Source organism: Octodon degus, unplaced genomic scaffold, assembly GCF_000260255.1.
Source record: "Octodon degus isolate 3935 unplaced genomic scaffold, OctDeg1.0 scaffold00116, whole genome shotgun sequence".
NCBI lineage: Eukaryota > Metazoa > Chordata > Mammalia > Rodentia > Octodontidae > Octodon > Octodon degus.
In genome coordinates, this window is record NW_004524692.1 from 3,386,995 (window position 1) to 3,408,084 (window position 21,090).

Genomic DNA, 21,090 nt, shown 5'->3' on the forward strand with positions numbered 1-21,090 from the left:
GTATTCTGGGTAGATTTTATTTCTTCCATGCTGTATAAGCGTATGTTATGCCTGATATAGACATTTGTGTCACCGTTTCTTAAATTTTGATAGTGATAATAGCTACTTAGAATGCTAGGTGCTTTATATTTATTAAGTGGCCTAATCTTTTCAATCTTGTGAAATAAAGGCTACTAAATGCCTCAACTTGAAAGTGAGGAACCCAAGGCTCTGTGCCATTTTGTACTGTGCCCAGTTAGCAAAGCTCATAGTTTGCATGTATGGAGTGCTGTCCCGAACCAGCGGGTCAGTCAACAAAGGTCACCTGGGGGAGGAGCAGGAAATTGAAGAGGGGACAAAGGACAGAAGACACGAAGAATGGGGACAAGACAGGATTCTGATCAAGTCTCCTTTATTCAGGGGAGGGGCTGGGTATATATAGGTAGTGTAGGAATGAGGAAGTCTCGGCTCTAGGGGTCAGCAGGTATCTAGGCAATGGGGGAAGGTGCAACCCCTGGGGCATAGCACGGGATTCACGGGGTATGGGCAAGGTGAGGACCATAAACTTAACTCAGCAGGGGAATAGAAACTTAAGAAAACCGCTGACACTATTATAAAATGGATACCAGTTAATGGCCTCCCACAGCGTGCAAAGGTGTGTCCCTCCAAACCTCATGTTCTTTTCTTCTTTCCTTAAACCTCACTTACACTGCTAAATACCTCACCACCATAATTGGTACCACTTCATATATCCTGGATGCTGTACCAAACCTACATTAGCATCTCAATCTTGCAAGGCAAAGAATTTGGTGATGTGAAGGGAGAACCAAGGATGAGAGGTTAGAACACTTATGGACCATTCGCTACTCAGTGTGGGTTGTTGTCTAACAGCATCAGTATTACCTAGGAGTGTTCAGAAATGCAGGTTCCCAGGCCCCACTCAGACCTACTAAATCATACTTTCTTTTAACTTATAAGCATATCAAACTTTGGGAAGCATTGCGATAGACTTGAAAAACCCAACCCTAGTTGTCAATATGTTTCTCTAACATGGGTTCCCCAAATGTGACCCCCTGAACCAGGAACATTGGCTTTCCCTAGAAACTTGATTGGAGCACAAACTCTAGGAACCTGACAGTTAAATTAGAAACTCTAACCAGTAATCTGATTTAATCCTCCAAGTAGTTCTGGTGAGTGCTAACGTTTGAAAATCCTGCCTCTTAACTTCTTGCAATCTGTACACCGATGCTAAACCAGGAAAGAGGAGCCAGCAGTGACACCCTGTGGAGCCAAGGAAGATTTGCACCTTTCTTATGCACATACCTGCTCTTAGTGTTCCTTGGCAGGATAAAACCGTCTTTATTCTTTGTACTATAAATACAAAGCTGTTTTTTTTTTTCTTTCCAAACTTTTGGAATTAAGATCTTATGCTCATTTGGGTCATGAGGGTTAGGTTCTTTAATTCAGCAATATCCATTCATCATTATGTGTTAGTTTGTGATAAAGTGCAGAAAATATAAAGCATATCCAAATTAGTCCCCAGTGCAACACTGTAAGTTTCATCTATAGCAGAGCTCCCTGTCATTTAATTATTATCCATATGATGGAAACCATTCTAATTGGTTCCAAAATTAACCTCCATCCTTATATGGTTGAGATATTATTTCCAACTTACAGAAAGGATGAGGACTCTTGGTAGTTCATACTTTTAATCAAAGAAGCTTCTTCTTAGTGATCTCCAAGGATTATTGCAATTAGAATTACTAAGAAGTATGGATACTTCAAATATAGAACCCCAGCAACCTACCAAATCTTATCTCTGGGGGGCTGTGCCATGTTCAAGTACACCAGGTAAATTTTACACACTAGTTTTAGAACAAATGTACTACATCATATTGTCAAATGGATCTTATCCTAAAATGAATATCAGATTTGTGTAGCAGTATGAAAAGATGGTCAAGTATTTCAGGGAAATCTATGTGATGGGAGTTAATAATGGATTTGAAGAGGTGGATTTATTTGCAGTGTTATCAGAAAAAAATATATCATGGCGATGGCAGTGCCAGGTGGTTTTTTAGATTCACTTCCTAGGTGACTCATTGCATGGTATCTCAAATTCTTCTCTCAGGAAAATTCAATTTTAATCTGGGTTAGAAATCCTGAACCAATTACCAAGGGAATGGCTTTGATAAATTTGAAAAGGGTCAGAATTAGAACCTTGAGATCCCCTGCACCACATGCCATGTCGCCCCAGCCTGGTCTCTGGGCGTGCTAAACCTACACCAAAACAGGGCATGGTGGTGCACGCCTATAATCTCAATGCTGGCGAGGCTGAGACAAGAGGATCACTACAAGTCCAAGCTGCACAGTGAGACCCTATACCAAATACATTAAAAAAAAAAAAAAAAATTAGAACCTTGAAGTTATCTTGTGAGTCATTTATAGTATAATAGGCGCACTTTGAGACAATGTTAAGTGACGTAAATCAGACACAGGCTTAAATATCACATGGTTTCTTTTATATGAGAAACCCAAAGTGTAAATAATTTAAAGAACAAAATAAAAGCTAGGCAATAGGAATCAGGCAGATCATCAGCAAATGGGAAGGGGACCAAAAGATGGAGGGGAGAGGGAATGACAGGAGAAGGAAAAGTTAAAAGAATTGGGATGTTATGCACATGTGCCGATCATTATGTAGAGCAAATAGTACAAGTAATTAAAAATAATTTAAGATAATAGCTGGAATAGATATCAATCCTAAACAGACTATTTTTAAATTCTTTCATTTCTGAGATTTCTCTGAATTGTTACTATCACTTTAAAATTTTTAGCTTCCACATTTGAAACCTTAACACCCATAGCTATTTTAGCATCAGTTATGCAAGTTCGTGTTATGCCCCCTGGTGGCAATATGGATAGAAAGATGAGAAGCATATTTCAATCACAGGGAGAGTGCAGATTTAATTGAAATAGGTGGCAGGGCCTGAATTTGAAATAGAATTTCATATAAAACTTTTCTGGTCTTACTAAAAATAGGAAACATCCCGTTAAACTAAAATCAGATGTATTAACTTTAGCATGAGAGGTGCATATTTCAATTTCCCTTTCTTTGTCACAAAATGGATTAGCTTTTTGAAATATGTCAGTTGAACTTGAAATTAAATATTTGCTCTACATATAGCTAAGTAGCTGAACTCATAAAAGATAACTAAAGTCTTCACAATCACGACTTGACACATGCCATACTCCTGAGGCCATGTGCTTCTTCTAATGTAGCTATTAATTTCCCTATGTTAAGAAACTTTAAGTTACTTGGCCCAAATAGTCATTTTTTAAAGGATTCTTAGAGAAAGAAACCTCTAAATTTTGTATTTCAAAACTTGCAACATAAAGGACTTAATCAACAGCATTTTCTATTTTTCTTGTTACTAGGGGCAAAAATAGTATAAAAGCTACAAGAATGTTATACTGATATTTGGTGAGAAAAAGACACATAAAAGTGTTTCCTGCTAGGTTAAGATAAACCTGACCCTTGGAGCTGGGGTTGCAGTGCACTAACAGAACACTTGCCTAGCATGTGCAAGCCCTGTGGACAATTTCCAGCATGATAACAATAAACAATTAATGAAAGATAAGCCTGATTTCAATGGCTGCATTAGCCATGGAAAAGAACTATGGCTGCTCCTTAGGCAAACATTTAGGTACCTAGCAGATATAGGATACTATTCTATACTAAAAATAGTAAAACAGGCAGGCTCTAGCATCAAGAAATGCAAAGTGTTACACAGGTGAAAGACATTTATAAACAATACAATGATTAAATAAGGAAAATAATTAAAAGAGAAAATAATGACAGTTACAAGAAGTATTACAACTGAGTTTAGATGGAGTCTTGAACAATGGGTATTTTGTAGTTGAAAAAAGAAGACACTGTAACCTAAATGGAAAAAAATCATACACACCACAAAGGGTGAAGTGGCGAGGAAACTAAAAGTCATCCAGCATTTCCTGAGAAATCATTAAGATAAAAGGCAGGAGTTTAGATTGTGAAGTCATGAAATTCATGCATGCTTACTTTATCCTCTTAGCAATTCTATTCAGTTAAGTTCAAATGCCTCAATAGGCATTTATGTCTTAATGTACGTATAAGAAAAATAATATAGCTTGACAGGGTCATACCTAACACTTGGATTCTGGGAGCTTGAGGTAGGATGGTAAGTTTGAGACTGGCCTGGGCAAGTTAGTGGGACTGTTTCAAAATTAAAACAAGGATAAGGGTGACTGGGGGTACAGCTTGAAGTGCAAAGGCTTAGGGTCCCATCTCCAGAACTGCATAATAAAACAACAGAAACTGAAATATCTTTCATTTTACTCTTCACTCATTACTAATTGGATATCTACGTCTGTTGGGCAAACTACATGATTTTTCAACCCTTAGAATCTGGTTAAATGTTGCAATCTTTGTTTCCTGTTCTGTGATTTTTCAGACACTGTTTATCATAGAAAAACACCAAACACCCAGCTTCACAGATGTCACTGAAGAGATATAGGACAGTACAAGAGTGAACCAAGTTGAACTAGTTGTTTGCAAAGGTGTTTTATCAATTTGTTTCCACTGGAAATTTAAAATATTCCATGGTTCCTGGAGGACAGTTGGAAAGCCAAAAGACTTTGCATAGACCATGAGCATAGTTTAATTTTCAAGTTAAACTACTATACTCTCATGCCTATGTAGAAGTGTGTTGAAGACTAAAAACCCAGTAAGAATACTACTAGCATCATGAGGTGAGAAATGATGACGATCTAATAAAACACAAGTAAAAGAAACATAAAAGAGATATTTGGGCACATTCATCTGCAATTTTTGATAACCAAATCCAAATGGATACAAGGGTTTAAGGCGTGAATGGCGTGAGGGTGGATGAGTGCCTTTTCCATCATGAGCAAAAGTGCACTCACTGATACTAATTCACCACAATGTTCTTCAGTATTTGATCATGGCATATGACTTCAACTATTTTCTCTTATGATCCTGTATTTTATTTCATGCATGCAAAACATTATTCTGACAGAGTTCATTAGGCTTCATCAAAATGTTAAAAGGTTAAAAATACCTACTGGATATTGGCTATGCAAGTCTTAAATTCAAAAGAAACATAAATGTAATAAAATGTACATAAGTTTAATAATAGCTATATGGATACTTAATTCCCAACTCAATCAACTGGTATCAATAGGTTTTCCAAAAGGAGGCTGGGATGAGCACCAAGTGAAGCAGCCTAGCAAACAAACATTTAAGGGGTAACAGAACAATGTTCTCTAGGTTAATAAATTTAGAGGAACACATACTGAGACAACCAAGAGTGATGTTTCTCAAGCAAAGGGGAAAAGAAACACTGGACAGACAAGTAGAATTTAAGGAAGACAAAAATGCACATGTAGCCATGGATCAAAGCCATAGTGCCATGTGACAGATTCATAAGAACAGAATAGGTTTTCAGAAATGTGGCTGTGAAAGAAAGCAGTGACTAATGATGGATAGGTCCAGGGAGGTAAAGTGTCGTAGACATGAGATTCAGTTGTGCTGTGCTTGTTATGCAATCTCACAGGCAAATTTTTCTAGATTGACATTTGGGACTAAAGAGAAGCAAGGAAGGGTCAAAGAAGTAAGCTCAAGTCTGCATTCCTATAGGGTCCTCCCTGACTGCTCACTTTGCCACTCCTCTCATCCTGGGTCCTTTCCTCTTCTGGGAACCTTCAACAACAGTTTCTTACTCTCACGATACTAAGTACCAAAAATAGATACGGAGTTCCCACCATGTGTCAGGCATGGTATGAACAACTTTACATGTTTTACCTCATTTCCCTCATAAAAAGGTCAGTGGCATCAATGAAGAAATTGACTACCACACTCGAACTTACTCTCAACTAATTACTCTATAAAGCATGATATAATGGAAACTTGCGTGTTTCAGTATACTGCAGAGTACAGGTCAGAGTTTGGCCTAGTTATTTAATCTTTGGGGAGCTTCATAATTATTTTATAAAGGAGTAATAAGGACATCTACCTTGTGCTTGCTTCGGCAGTACACATACTAGAATATCTACCTGGAGTTGTTAATGAGCATCAAATGAGAGTCCAACTACAAAACTTAGGGCACAGCCAAGGCTCAATATTGCCAAAGTCCGGTATGCCAATAAAGTAAAATAACCATGATAATAACAGAAAAAAATTAATGTAAAAGTAACTGGTTTTGTTTTACTCTAAATAGCACATATAACGAATAGCTGTATTAATATTTCAGCTTTAAATTTTTTTAAAAATTTACATTGAATGCACAACTTATAACATGACCACTTATAAGACAGTCTATGACAACAGACTGAATGAACATTAACTATTCCCTTCCCAAACAAAAATTAAGAGAATGGCAAGCTGTTTATGAGGTGACATGTAACTGTGTTGATCAGGCTGACATTCTGAACATTCGCTTCTTTAGTTCAGCAGCCTTCTCGTCTATCCGAGCATAACATTCCTCCACTGTCTTTTCAATGCCTTCATGGTATTTCTCCACAGCAGTTTTCAAGCTTAGAAATATTTCCTAATTGGAAAATGAAACAGAATAAGAATTATTCCATGTGACAGCCTAGTTTAGAAATGAATTACAAGAATTCCAATAGTTTCAGTCAATTTTATTAACAGTATTTTAAAGCTCAAATTCATGCAGCTATACCTGCACATATGCTTATTTTTATTAAAAATTATTCATAAGAAGTATGAATACATCAAAAAGCCTACTTCTTAAGAGAAAAAAAAGCAGAAAAGTGACAATGGTGAAGATTTCAAGAAATTAAGAACAAACACTTGTAATAATCAGGAAGAAATTTTACTATGGATATTTCCATTGTAAACAAAGAAAATACCTGGTTTACTGTGGCGACCTCTGCAATTGATCCTAGTCATCATTTAAAAGATATATAAACACATTTGCTAAGTAGTCTATAGGACTAAAAAAAAAATATCAGTATTTTTAGAATTACTTTAATAAGCTGATCAGGTAGTTCTACTATAAGCATTAACCCATTTTCATATAAACCTGTATGGATATGCTAAGAACTTCTTAAATGCACATAGCAAATTCTAGACTGAATAAAATAAGAAATAAATTACTGTGTATATTTTGTTTAGCGAATGTGATATCCTTTTATTATTCATTTACCTTAGACAAAACAATTCTCAAACCATGATACAATAAACAGTGGCATTTAAGAAAGTTACAGAATATATTCACCACTGAAATAAAACAGTGACCTTTTGCCAGTGGGGTGTGAAAAGCAGTATAGTGCACACTGTTCTCAATTTCAAGCAAATCTCCTATTTGTCTTAAACCTGTAGTTTTGCTACGATTTATGTAAACTCTAGTGTTGAGTACATTACATAGATAATTCAAGTTAGTATGAATTCAGTGTTCCAAAAAGGAACCCCATTTCTAGCACCTCTGCTAGTTTGAGAGCTATTACTTACAACTGCAGAATTAAGCATATATACATAACTATATATGTATGCATATGTACGTCTTAAACACTCTCCAGAAATCCAAATGTAGTTATTAAATCCTAATTCAGAGATAGAAGAGTGTGTTTACATTTCTAAGACCTAAGCAAGCACCAAATTACTACATCTATGATAGAAAATGAACCACTTGGAAAATAAATCACAAAATTTTGAAAGCTTTATTTCTTAACTCTTGTAGGAAAAATAAGGTGAATTAGTTGCTAGCTTGTGTGAATGCCACTATGAAAAAAATCAGCACATTCAGCAGCTATAGATCAATTTAAGTTTCCAGTTTTATTGGGGTGTATGTTTATTCATACTCAAAAGAAAGATGAATAAATTTGGTAGAAAGATACTACCTGCAAGAAACTATCAAAACTAAGTGTGGCTAAATAAAGACATACAATGTGTAAATATATGAACTAATCATTTCAATACACCCCATGGAACTTTTCTTTTGAGAACAAATATCCTCTCATGGAGGAGCCAATCATACAGACAGAAGTGCAAAAAACGAAGGGAACCGGAAAGCCAGATTCCTGTGACACATCCACAGAAGCAAACAAGCATGAAATCCTAAGCCAAATGTTTAGTGGTCAGAGGTCAAAGCCCTCACGAATGCTACAGTTTCTGATTAAATTCTATATCCGTGTAGAACTTGTATAATACTACTTACACTAATTCTCATGAAGTCTTATTGCTATAATTGCACTCAGGTTAAATATTTTAAAAACAAAAGGCCAGGGTTTGGGTATAAATCACTGGTACAGCATTTTCCCAGCATGAACAAGATCTGGGATTCCAGCTCGCTCGCTCACTCGCTCGCTTTCTCTCTCTCTCTCTCTCTCTCTTACACACACACACACACACACACACACACCCACACACAATCTAGTTATGTGCTGTTTAATATGGTTATAATTAGTTGTATGTAGTTATTTAAATTTAAATAAAATTCAAAATATAGTTCTTCACACAGGTCAAGGGTTCAAGGACCTACACGTGCCTACCAACTACAGTAAAACAGTACAAAAAACATTCTCATTATTTCAGGAAGTTCAACTGGACAGTGTTACTATGATTTCAGTTTGCAGATCAGAGAAACTTATCTCACTGGTATATATGAATTGATCAATAAATATTATTGAGTACTTTCTACAGATAGCACCATAAATAGTAGGATAAATATAATGGAAGATTTAATTATGCTTTCTGCCCTAAAGTACACCTAGATCACCAGGTCAGAAGAGACGTGAAAATGACAGGGCTGTTTGAACAGATCAGAAACTCAACAAGGGGCACAGGTAAGATGCTGCTGCTAAAATCCAACCCTACATTATGCTTCAGTAATGAAAGCATTATGATTCTGAGCTACTCACACCATTATTTTGGAAGATTGTGTTTAATACTAGATTCAATATTTTAAAAGGTATAATGAAAGAAAGGAAACAAAGATAGGAAACAGGATAGTAATGAATCTGAAAATTAAGCTATATAAAGGATGGCTGGAAAACTCAAGCTAATTAACCCAAATAAGATAAGACTGAATAGACCCATGATCATTATCTTCAAATGTACGCAGGGCTGTTAAGTAAAAGAGAGTAAAGATTTGTTCCAGAGAGAAGATCTGGGTTCACGGAAGTACAGAAATTGAACATTTGAAATATAAAATGAGAACTAACCTTTTAACAACTAATGCTGTCTTAGAACAGTTTGGGTAGTTAAGAGCTTTATACCACTGCAGCACAGCACCATACTAGAAATAAGATCCATGGGCCCCCTTGCTGCAGGCTGTAATTTAATATATTTGGTTGTAAAATTAGACACTTAAAACTTCTTCACTGAATTCTAACACACAGCCAGTTTTAAGAAACAGTGTGGTATATGAGCTCTTAATTTTACAAATATTTCTGGAGAGGATACTACCTATAAAGGCATCATTCTAGGTATGGTTTGACATGACATGCTAAGGTTAACACCGGATTGCTAAGAAATTTTAATGTTACGGTCTCTCTCTGTCTCTCTCACACTCTCACACAAGAGAGAGAGAGAGAGAGAGAGAGAGAGAGAGAGAGAGAGAGAACGAGAACGCGCAAGAGCAAGCAAGCGAGCGAGCTAACAGCTCTGTAAGACAGGCCTGGGTCAAGATAGGGTAACTGGTTACTGTGCGTTAATAGTGGGTTCAATAACTGTAAATAGGCCACGTACAAAAAAAATGTGGATTTAATCAAATACGACGAACTAATTCCTGAAGTCTTTCTATACCCCATCCCCATTTATTCAGAAATAACCACATAATTCAGTTCAGAAGCAGGAAAAGAAAAGTAATTTGAATACAGAAAGAAAAGCAAGAACAGAAAAAAAACAAGACAGGATAGTGAAAAGAATAAGGGAAATAATAATCCTTTTTTTCTTTTCTCTTTCAATTTCTTTTTTCTTCTAACCTTTCCCCTATCCCTGTCTTTCCTACCTTTCAGATAGTCTGGAGATAATATTCATTATGTACATTCCTAGTTACAGGTGCAAGTGCTAACACAATTTACTGCCTCAGGCAGATGCGAGTGCTCCAGGACAGGTAAGGGGATCCTGCAAGGATCTCTGCAGACTTGACACGGATGAGGGAAGAAGGTGACAGGCCAGTGTTTAAACAGTTATCAGACACGAAGGTGTTTCAGAAGTCTTGAAGCAAAGTGTTAATGTAATCAAGATAAAGAACAATGAGAAAAGAGGCCAAGATATTTCCCAGTAGTAAATGGCTACTTTTAGTGATTTCTGGCAAAGTAGTTTGGGCAATTGTTCTAACAGAAAACCCTTGAAATATAGAAGTCAAACCTCAAAAGTTGAAGGGACAGTGGAAATGTAATCAATGTACTAGGAACAGACATATTGAGATATGGGTAGCTAAAAGGCTAGAAAGAGGTAAACATTTTATGTTTCATATTATACTGGCATTTTGCAAGATGTAGAGAGCAAGATGTCTATTTTCACTAAACAAGATTATTTAGAAAGCAATACAATGAAAATACTGAAAGCAAGCAAAAAGTAAATATAGTAACATGAATTAAAATAAAAATATTAAATCTCTCATAACAAAGAGATTAGTCTAAGCTTTTTTTCCTTTTCTTTTTTCAGTTAACAACTCAAATTCATTTAACTCTGGTGCTATGAAATAATTCTGAGATCTTTTTATCAGGGGAAAAGAAAAGCAGTTATATTTTAGAGGAATTACTTAAAATCACTATTCAAGTCCATTTACCTAATAAATTCAGAATCTTTATGGAACAACTACTTTTACTGCAAAGAATAACATTCTGCTATATGCTGCCAGGGGAAGAAGGCAAGTAACAAAAAGGAACAGAGGAGCTAAATATGCAAACCACACAAGATAACAGAAAAGGCATTGTAAATGGAAATAAAAGCAAAGATTTGTGGGAGTCAATTTCTAACCCAGATATCCCAAAAAAATCTTCACAAGGAAGGTGACAGGACTTACCCTTTAATGTCATGATACTAAATGAAATTAATTTCTTACAAACACATACTCACCTGTGACTTTAGTTTCTCCCTTTCAGTGACATCTTTCAACTGCTGAATTCCAAATTTAATTTTTTTAATTTCTTCATTAATTGTTGTTACTCGCTCAAAGACAGCACCTCTTTTTTCTTGAACTTTATTGCAATCCCTAAAAGAAAACAGAAATAGCTAACAAAATTCTTCCTAAGTATCTAAACAAGATAAACAATTCTAATTTTGATTCCAAAGTGACTCACATGTCAGTGTATTTGGCAAATCTAAAACTTTTGTCAAGATATGAAAGAAAATTAATGAAAATCCCAAAGTTTGGTGCCATAATGACAAACATGGCATCCAGTGAGCTCTTTTACCAAAGAGATTTTCCTTAAATGGAGACTTTTAAGCTATGTTTCCTCAGTTCTGAACACTTATATACTGTAGGTGGGAACACGAATCAGTACAATTATTTTGCAATGTGATTTCATAATACAAGCCCTTTCAGCTTTGCTTTCTCTTCATCTGCATGAGGGTATGTGAGGGAAATAAGACAATCTCTGATACCCACTTCAGGACTGAAGGAATGACACCCTAGCCACACTAGGGGCACATATTCTGACAACGTTACTTATAACATTGAGGTAGAACTCTATCACAAAATCTCCTACAACATATTGGCTAAAAATAAAACAAACATAACCTTAATGGTTAGCAAATTATTGATTCTTAAATTATAAAAGAAAAAAAAAAACGAACACTTCCTCCAAACAGATGCTACTAAAACAGACCAACTGATCGATTCTCCTGCAACCCTGGACCACTATCTCTCAATTATACTGAAATAAGCAGCAGCATTAGAACCTTTTGGAAAAATTATGCAAAGAAACTGGAATTATGGTATCTAAAAAAGGAAAAAAATCTTAAGTAAAATATCCTTGTATCTAGACAGAATGGTAGGTTTCATCACTTCTCTGTTTTCATCACCTACAAGTTGAGTGTTTTCTTGAGAGAATAGTACTTTAGAAAACCTGAGTGAAAAATTAACTTTTCCTAATTACTTTGTATACACGTAAATTCGAAATGAGTTCATACTCAATTACTGTTCGTTTGTACTGCTTGACATCCTCATGCTTCTTATTTATTTTGAATTGTGTCGTTGCAAGTTTTTCCTTCTTCACAATCATTAGTCTTTTGAATGAATTTTCTTCAGTCTTCAATTTCTTCAGTTCCGACTCATCACTCTCAATTTGGTCCTCCAAGTTCAGGCTCTGCATTGTATGAGAAGTATTCTAAGTCAACACAACTACTTAGAATCATAAACAAAATGAAAGTCTGGACAATAATCAAATACAGTTTTGAAATGGGATACTATTATTTAATCCCTGAAAGTCCAGCGAAAAATCCAGACTGTTCAAAGTAGATGACAGAAAGACACCAGAGGTAATGAAAAAACATGAACAAGTTTTATCATGTTATTCTGTCAGCAGGGATTAGTGCAGTGGGACATACTATGATCAGCTAAGAGGCTAGGCTGACAGTGATAGAGTCTGAACTAAGACAGCAAGAATAAAGAGAAGAGAGCAGACCCTAGAACAAACGCACATCTCACTCTGCTGACTTTTGGGGGCAGATAAGGAGACTGTGAACTGGGGCGAGAATAACTCTGGCAATCTCACCTTCTGAAAATTCCTGCTTCTCTCAAACAAGTTTAGCAAATGGAACTGTGATACTGAGGATGGTCTGGGTTAAAGATGATAAAAAACTGAGAAAGCATTTTTAAACTGGCACCCTGAAAAATTCTCATTACTTAAGGCAGACTCTGGCATAGACTTCTCATCTCTTCATAAATCTTAGGTACACTATTGGACACTAGATTGGGATTTTATGCTTACTGATTATATAAAATCATTTCCAAATGTTAAAACAAGTTTTAATAGCCCTCACCATTTTCCAAAATATGCATGACAATATGCTATGTTAGTTATTCTTCATTGGATCTGAAGGCTAAAATTGCTTTTGCTATTACTGTGTTTAAAAAGAAAAGTGTCTTAGTCCTTAGTATACATTGGTTCATCTATTATACTGCAGAATAATCCTATTTTTCTTTAAGAAAATAGTAACAAAAACTGAAAACAAATCAAAGAACTATAGTAAGTAATTACATAATAAAGACATAAAAATTCCATATAATACAAACCTCCTTTAAGATACTGGTTAATTTTTCTCTATTATCTGCAAGTTCCTGGATTTTCTTTTGATATAATTGCACCTCCTGCTGACAGGAAGGCAGGCAGTCAACTGAGTCTCTATAGATTTCATACTTCTCCATCACTTCTTGCTTTGAAAGAAAAAAAACAGAGATCACAGTTTGATACTTTCCTTTATAAAATGGCAATAATGTCAGTTTGTTTGCTCTTAAATAATTTCTGCATTTAATACTGAAAGCTTAAGAGCAGAGAACAATTAAGTTTCTAGGGCAGTAACAAAGGACGACTACTGACATGTGTCTACTCACACGTAATTATGCTTTTTAATTGCCAGATATCCTTGAACAAAGAAAAAACTGCCATAATTTTACTAACTTCTTCACTGAAATACCTTCTAAAGGATATTCATGATGCCATTAAGAGTTCATTCTAATTCTCCAAAGTACTTCTGATCACTCCTGGACATTCACATTATCCATTTATAATCTTCCTGTTCATTTGTATGACACCTATTACTATAATATTCTTTTACAAAGATTAATTCCTCTTCTAAAATTACAAAATGAACATATATTTACTACAATTCTGTAACAGCACAAAGAATTCTTTCTTTGTCCCCACTAACCAGCTCCTGGCCCTCCCTTGTTAACCAGTTGGATTCTCTTCCCTGAAAGGCCTAATGTGATTATTGCTCACTTTTGTTGTTTTCTTACTAATTTTTAAATAATCTTTGCATATAATAGATATAACTCCTTTACCTGTCATATGTACTATAAATCCTATTCATTCTATAAGGTATACTTTGCTCTATAGTTTGGGTTTCCAAAGTTAATTTAAAAAAAATCTTTCACAGTTCAAGAATATTTGTATAAATATTCTTCCAAAATTCTTAAATTTAAATTACCAATCGACGTAAGGATTATTTCAGTAAATGGTATAAGCTATAGAGCCAACTCTTTCAGATGAATAGCTAGTTGAACCAGAACTGGTTTTAAATAAGCCATCTACTCCTCATACTCAAAACTGTCTGTTCTATTGAATTTGTCATCATTGCTGCTGCCTTTTTGCTTCTTGTTCTAGTATCAGAGATTGAACCCAGAGCCTCACCAATGATAGGAAAGCAAGCTGTCACCAAAGGGCTGCATCTCCAGCCCTTTTGTTTCATTGTATTTTGAAACGTAGTATTACTAAGTTTCCCCATCTGCCCAGGAATTTGCAAGCATCTTGCCTCAGCTTCTTGAGTAGCTGGGATTACAGGTGTGTGCCATTATGCATGGCAATTTTTGTCAATTCTTAAGTGATAATTTTAATTACCAGGAATGACCTGAAGAACAAACTCAGATGTAAATTAGAAAAAAGATGCTTAATAGTTTAAAAACATTACCTCAAAAAGAGCACTAAATTGTCTACCACACTTAATTCTGGCCCATCTCTCTCAAGCTATCTCCCACAGGAACTCACGACCTTGAGTGTCTTCCTCCCCCCACCTTACAGAATTAACATATGCTGCTTATTTTGCCTTACATTTTCTTCATGTATGATTTAATGGGATAACCTGCTCATTTGTCAAATGTTAGCACAAATTCCCACTTGCTTCCCTTTCATCAGTTTCAATACTAAATTAGATTCCCTATTACTATTACACTATTTCAAAGCATCCTACACTTTCCCCTCTTTTTGAACCTACTTTTAAGATAGTTTTAATTTTTAAAGCACAGCAAGACAGCCCACCAAAGAGAGAGAGCTCAGTGGAGTAAAGCTCCTGCTTAGGCTGATACAGTGGCTGGGATTTGATCCCAGGCCTGCCATGCTGGGCCCGCCCCGGGGCATGCTGAGAAAAAGACTGAGACTGGGCGTGGTGCATGCACCTGTAATCCTAGCTCTTGGGAGGCTGAACACAGGTGGATCACTAGGAGTGTGATCTACATAGTGAGACCATGTACTAAAATACCCCCCTCAAAAATAAGCACGGCAAAATTGATCAGAAGTTACACAGATTACAGATTTCTCACATACCTTCTACTTCCAAATATTATGCCCATCCTATTTTCTTTCATAATGCTTAGTGATTTATAATTATTGATTTATTATTCATAATCTCATTTAATACCTTTCTTTTAATGAATTCAATCTCATGACAACAAAGTAGTTCTGCTTATGTGACTGAGAGCAAAGTCTCAAACTCAACATAACTGAACAAATATCTTCTAATTATTGTTTATTCGATACACCTAAAAAAGAGCTATAACTTACAGACAGGATCAAAAATTAAAGAGAAAGAGAAATATAGATAACACAAAAGTCAGAAAATTATCAAATGACTAAACAAGAATTTGCTAATAGAAAAGCATTAAAATAAAATTAAAAAAAAACTTACCCTGGACTTTTTAAGCTTCTGTACCGTGTCCTTCATTTTTTCTTTATAATTCTTTACCTTCTCTGGAGAATCCACAATTTTTGTCTTTAAACTCTCTTGTACTTCTTTCAAAGTAACCACTGACAATTTTAGTTCATTCTGTTGAAAAACATTTTTATATAATAGATAACAAAATAATAGCATTTCAATAATAGAGATGAGCAAAAAATTAAGTTTATGTTTTCAGAGAGTGCCTGAAGGGCGAGATGGACCACCTCACTCTCATCTCCCTACAGGCCAGGTGTGAAGCTTACGAGGCTGCCAGCCAAGGCCTCACGTGACTGCAGTGCTTCTGTGATCAGCACGGTCCTTCTAGAATACCATGCCATCCTACCCTTGTCTGCAGGCTGCCCTTCTAGGGATGCCTGGAAGTCCTGCTCCTGTTTCCTCTGCATTCCTTCCTTTCATCAATAGTACAATTACATTCTTCTGACTTCTAGAAGTGAATGAAACCTACTAGATGAAAATGGCAAACAGTTGAAGTCATTACAATGGGAATAGACTTTTTGGACATGACCCCAAAAAACACAGGAAACAGAAGCTGAAATAAAACAAAACACTGGAAGAAAATATATGAAAGCTACATCTGACAAAGGATTAATATTCAGAATACAGAAAGATCTCTAAAAACTCTAAAAATGAAACCAGTCCAAGTAAAAAGTGAGCAAACAAACCTAAACCAACGTTTTTCAAAAGACAAATGGCCAATAAGCATATTTTAAAAAAGCTAAATGTCACTGACCTTCAGGAAAATGTAAATAAAAGCCACAATGATACACCACCTCACTCCAGTTAACCACGTATCAACACAAGAAAAGACAAATGCAGGGGTGTGGGAAGCCAGAGGAGAACTGAGGTCATGTTGGCCTCTTCTGTGAGCTCAAAAGAGAAAGGAAGCAGCATGTGCGCCTTTGGCAACATGCAGGAATGATGGCATTGTTGGTTCTAGGGAACAGTAAATATAGCAAAGATCAAGCTGTTTATCTGGGCAGGACTACTGGGTATTGGAAGAAAAATGAATCTTGTATTACTTTGTCTGTACCTACATTTTAGTGAATAAAAGGATGAGCCAGACAGTTAGCACTCCTCTGCCTACTAGGAGCAAGAGCTCCCTGGCTGCCCTCGTGTTAAACTGACTCTATCTCTGTGTCTTTGATCCTCATTCACCTTCCAGGTAAGGGTGACAATCCAGCAGGACTAGGCCCCTAAAAGTGGTACCTTGGGTAGAGAAAACAAGTGGGCCGATTTCCCACAGTGGTGCCTGGGGCAGGGATATGGCAGGGCAAGCCAGCTTGCTGCACAAGAGAATATGCAGAAAAGAGAACCACTGCACATTGTTGGTGGGAAAGGCAAGTAGTATAGCCACTACTGAAAACAGTATATAGATGTTTCTCAAAATATGAAAAATAGGACTACCTTAAAATCTAGCAATCAGACTACTGGGTACATATGCAAAGGATACAACATCAGAATTCTGAAAAGATATCTCAATGTCCGTGTTTATTGCAACTTTATACATAAGAGTCAAGAAATAATTGAAGTGACCATTAACTGATGAATAGACAAGAAAATATAAAACACAGTATTATTTAACAATAAGAAAGACTGAAATCTTGTCATTTGTGACAACACAGATATCAATAAAAATTCTTATGTCAAATGAAATAAACTAGGCCCAGAAAGAAAAATATTGTGTGGTCTAACTCATATGGCATATAACAAGTTAATCTTATAGAGTTTGAGAGTAGAATGGTGGTTACCAGAGGCTGGGGAGAAAGGAGGGAAGAGGAATAGAAAAAGTTTGATCAATATAAGTCTGCACACTGATTTCCATAATGGTTGAACCAGTTTACATTCCCACCAGCAGTGGAGAAGGGTTCCTTTTTCCCTGTAGCCTCTCTAACATGTTGTTGGTTGATTTCTTTATGATACCCATTCTTTCTGCAGATGATATCACAGTGCTGTTTTAATTTGCATTTCACAAATGGCTAGTGATGTGGAGCATTTTTTCATGTATTTATTTACTTCTTGTATTTCTTCCCTGAGAAATGTGTGTTTATTTTGGAACCCCACTTTTGGATTGGGTCTTTAAATTTTGGGGCCCTAATGTTTTTTAGTTCTTTATAAATTTTAGATAGAAGAACCTTTGTCTGAGTGCTTATTAGTTAAGATTTTTTCAAAATTTATGCGTTGTCTTTTCACTTTTTTTGGTAATTTCTTTTGACGTGCAAAAACTTTTCAATAAGAGGAGGTCCCAGTAGTTCTTTGAAGTATTTCCCATCCAGTTTGATTTTTCATGAACTGTTTGCCTATCCATATGTCTTCAAGATTTTCACCTATTTTCTCTTCCAGGAGATTTAGTGTTTCTGTTTTAATGTTTAGATCTTTAATCCACGGTGACAGACCTGGGAGAAGTTTTAGTTTTCAGCATGTAGAGAGCCAGTTTTTCTAGCACCATTTGTTAAACAGGCTATCTTTCTTCCAGTAAGTATGATTACTAAATTACAGTTATAAGCAAGAAGACCTGGCATGCTACTGCATAGTAGCCTAAAGATATGTAAGAATTATGTGATATATATATTTCAAAAAGGAGGTTCCTGCATTTTCATCATAAATAATTGATAAATATTTCAGATAGGCCTGACCTGATTTGTACAATAAACAATATGTGCATGCATCAAAACATTACATATTGGGCCAGGGAGATAGCTCAGTAGAATAAGTGCTTGCCTGGCAAGCACAGGGCTCTAAATTCAATCCCTTGTACTGAGGAAAAAAAAAAAAATTACATACTACTTAGATGTACAATTTTTTATGTTTATGAACAGCTAAGTAAAAAGAAAAAAAAATTAAAGTAGCAAAATCCATGTGACTGTGAGGCCAAGATCAAGGCCAACCTGAGCACTACAGCAAGACCTTGTATCAATCAATTAATCAATCAATCAACAAATAAATAAATAAATAAAAAGTGAATGTAATTTTAGGAAATTAAAGCTAAGAATAACTAAGAATTTTCTTAAAATCTTGCTGCAAGTTTGAAATCACATTAAAAAAAATTTACATGTATCTTTCCCCAGTACATGCTGATATATTGTTATTCATTGTTTTTGGACATTATCACTCTATATACTAACATGGAAGATTTCTTAGAAATATTAAGTAAAACAACCAATTCACAGACCAACATGTAATACAAATACATTTGTATGAAAACAACACAAATACATTTTTACAAAAACAAATCAGGGCCAGGGAGATGGCTCAGTAGAATAAGCGTTTCCCTGGTAAGAGTAAGGGCCTGAGTTCAATCCCTGGTTCTGCCAAAAAATAAAAAAAATAAAAATAAAACAGACCAAAGCATTGGCACATGACTATACACACTGTATGTGTGCACAAATGTCATGGAAATAAAAGAAAGTGACTTTGAGGTGTGAAAGCTGGGAAAGGAGGCCTTTCATACATATTTGATAACTCTCCATCCTTCTCTTTGTGTGTTTGTGATTTATTTTATTACAGAAATGGACTATTTTATGGCTGGCATAATCTGTCTAAATTTTTAACTTCAAAGAAAGAGGAAAGTTCTTACCTTCTGGTCAGTTAACTTAGGCCAAAACTAAATGTTTGAAGTAAGGCACTTCTGTCATTTCCATGTAGTCTGCTACTTTATTCTCAGAATTCAGCAAACTACCACATTACCTATTCTCTTAATACTCAACAAAATTAGAGGGTATTTTCTTTATAGTAGTATAGACATTCACCACATTTCTTTCTTTTTAAAAAGCCTAAATGTGATATTATAGACATTTCTTAAACCTAGTTTTAAACAGAACTAAAAAAGATGAATAATAAAAATCAATCTATCCCGAGTACTACTCAGATGAAACATTTGCCAGTAAAATGAGAAAAACAGTAAGAGATAGCTGATACCTTGGTAAATTTCAAATGGATATGAAGTTCACTATTAAAATTGAGCGGGGAGGGCTGGCCAAATAGCTCAGCAGATTAAAGCACCTGCTTAGGCAGACGCAGAGGCCAGGGTTCAATCCCCAGTGTGCTGTGCTGGTCCTGTCCCCCAGGGCATGCTGAGACAGCGATTGAGAATGGTCATGGTGACATGCACTTGTAATCCCAGTTCTTTGGGAGTCTGAACACAGGTGGATCACTATGCGTCCAATCTATGTAGTGAGACTCTGTAGACCCTTACTAAAAAATACAAATTAAATAAATAAAATAAAATTGAGGGGAAATGAGTATATATGAAAATATAACATTAATAAATAATTTCATTAACAGGACAGGCTTTTTTCTTCATAAGGTTAAACTCGAAACTCATAAAAACTATATATATAAAATTTTAATGCATAAAATATAAACATTCTAACTATGAATTTGAAACACAAGTTGAGGGCTAATATCCCTAAGCCCATAGAATTTCTTTAAAAAGAAATAATAAAGATACATAAACAGGGCCGGGGAGATAGCTCAGTAGAATAAGCACTTGCCTGGCAAGCGCAGGGTCCTGAGTTCGATCCCTGGTACCACAAAAAAAAAAAAAAAAAAAAGATACACAAACAGCTCACAAAATAACAAACTACTACAATGTTGAAATTCACTAGATTCAAGGAATCAAATTAATATGAGGTGCCTTTTCTTTTTCTTCCTACAAGAATAACAAAGATTTAATAAAATCCTAAAAACATTTAATTTTAGCAAGGATATCATGAAGGGGGCACGTGCATGATCTATTGATAGGATGCAAATTGGTTTTTCTCAAAGTACTTCTGGAAACATGGGTCAATTTTAAATATTTGTTTCCTTTGACTCCATTACTCTGAGTAAGAAATTTATTCTGTGATAAAAGGGAGAATTGATGACTAGAGATACACAGCATATACATATATAAACATATATTAATAAATACACATATATATTTTTATTAAAATATCAAAGAATGGGCTGACAAGATAGCTCAGTGGTCTAAAGCCCCTGCTTAGGCAAGCTGAGCAGGCCACAGAACAAACAAACAAACAAACAAAAAAATCAAAGAATTAAAAGTAAAATTCAATAGAGGAGTACAAAGATCTATATTAATACAATGTCATACATAAAATAAAGAAGGCATTAATAGAAAGATCTACTTGAAACTTATGATAATTACACTGTTAAGTGGGGGTCTGAGATATGCTGAGCATAGTATCAGTTACATAAAACAACACACACACACACACACACACACACACACACTCACAAGAGATCAGTGCTATTCAGTAACCACCCAAAAAATGTGTATATACTCCACAAAAAGAAAACATTGTATGAATATTTTAATACATCCCAAACATTAACTCTTCGTAAATTGACTTCTTTGTCCATAAGCATATTAGGATTTTCATATTCTTAGTAAATTTACTATTGAAATATTT

The 21,090-nt window shown here is 35.4% G+C and overlaps 1 protein-coding gene across 2 annotated transcripts in view; it reads right to left on the reverse strand.

Moving 5' to 3' along the window:
- Positions 1–5,164: 5,164 nt before the first annotated feature.
- Nuf2 (NUF2, NDC80 kinetochore complex component) overlaps positions 5,165–21,090 on the reverse strand; it is a 33,224-nt gene continuing 17,298 nt past the window's right edge. For both annotated transcript variants that reach the window (XM_023699810.1, XM_023699811.1), the window contains exons 10-14: positions 15,629–15,766; positions 13,242–13,382; positions 12,137–12,312; positions 11,081–11,216; positions 5,165–6,581 (exon numbers count right to left, since the gene is read on the reverse strand). In XM_023699810.1, the coding sequence (XP_023555578.1) occupies positions 6,447–6,581; positions 11,081–11,216; positions 12,137–12,312; positions 13,242–13,382; positions 15,629–15,766 (726 nt within the window). In that variant the 3' untranslated portion in view covers positions 5,165–6,446. The remainder of the gene's footprint in view (positions 6,582–11,080; positions 11,217–12,136; positions 12,313–13,241; positions 13,383–15,628; positions 15,767–21,090) is intronic.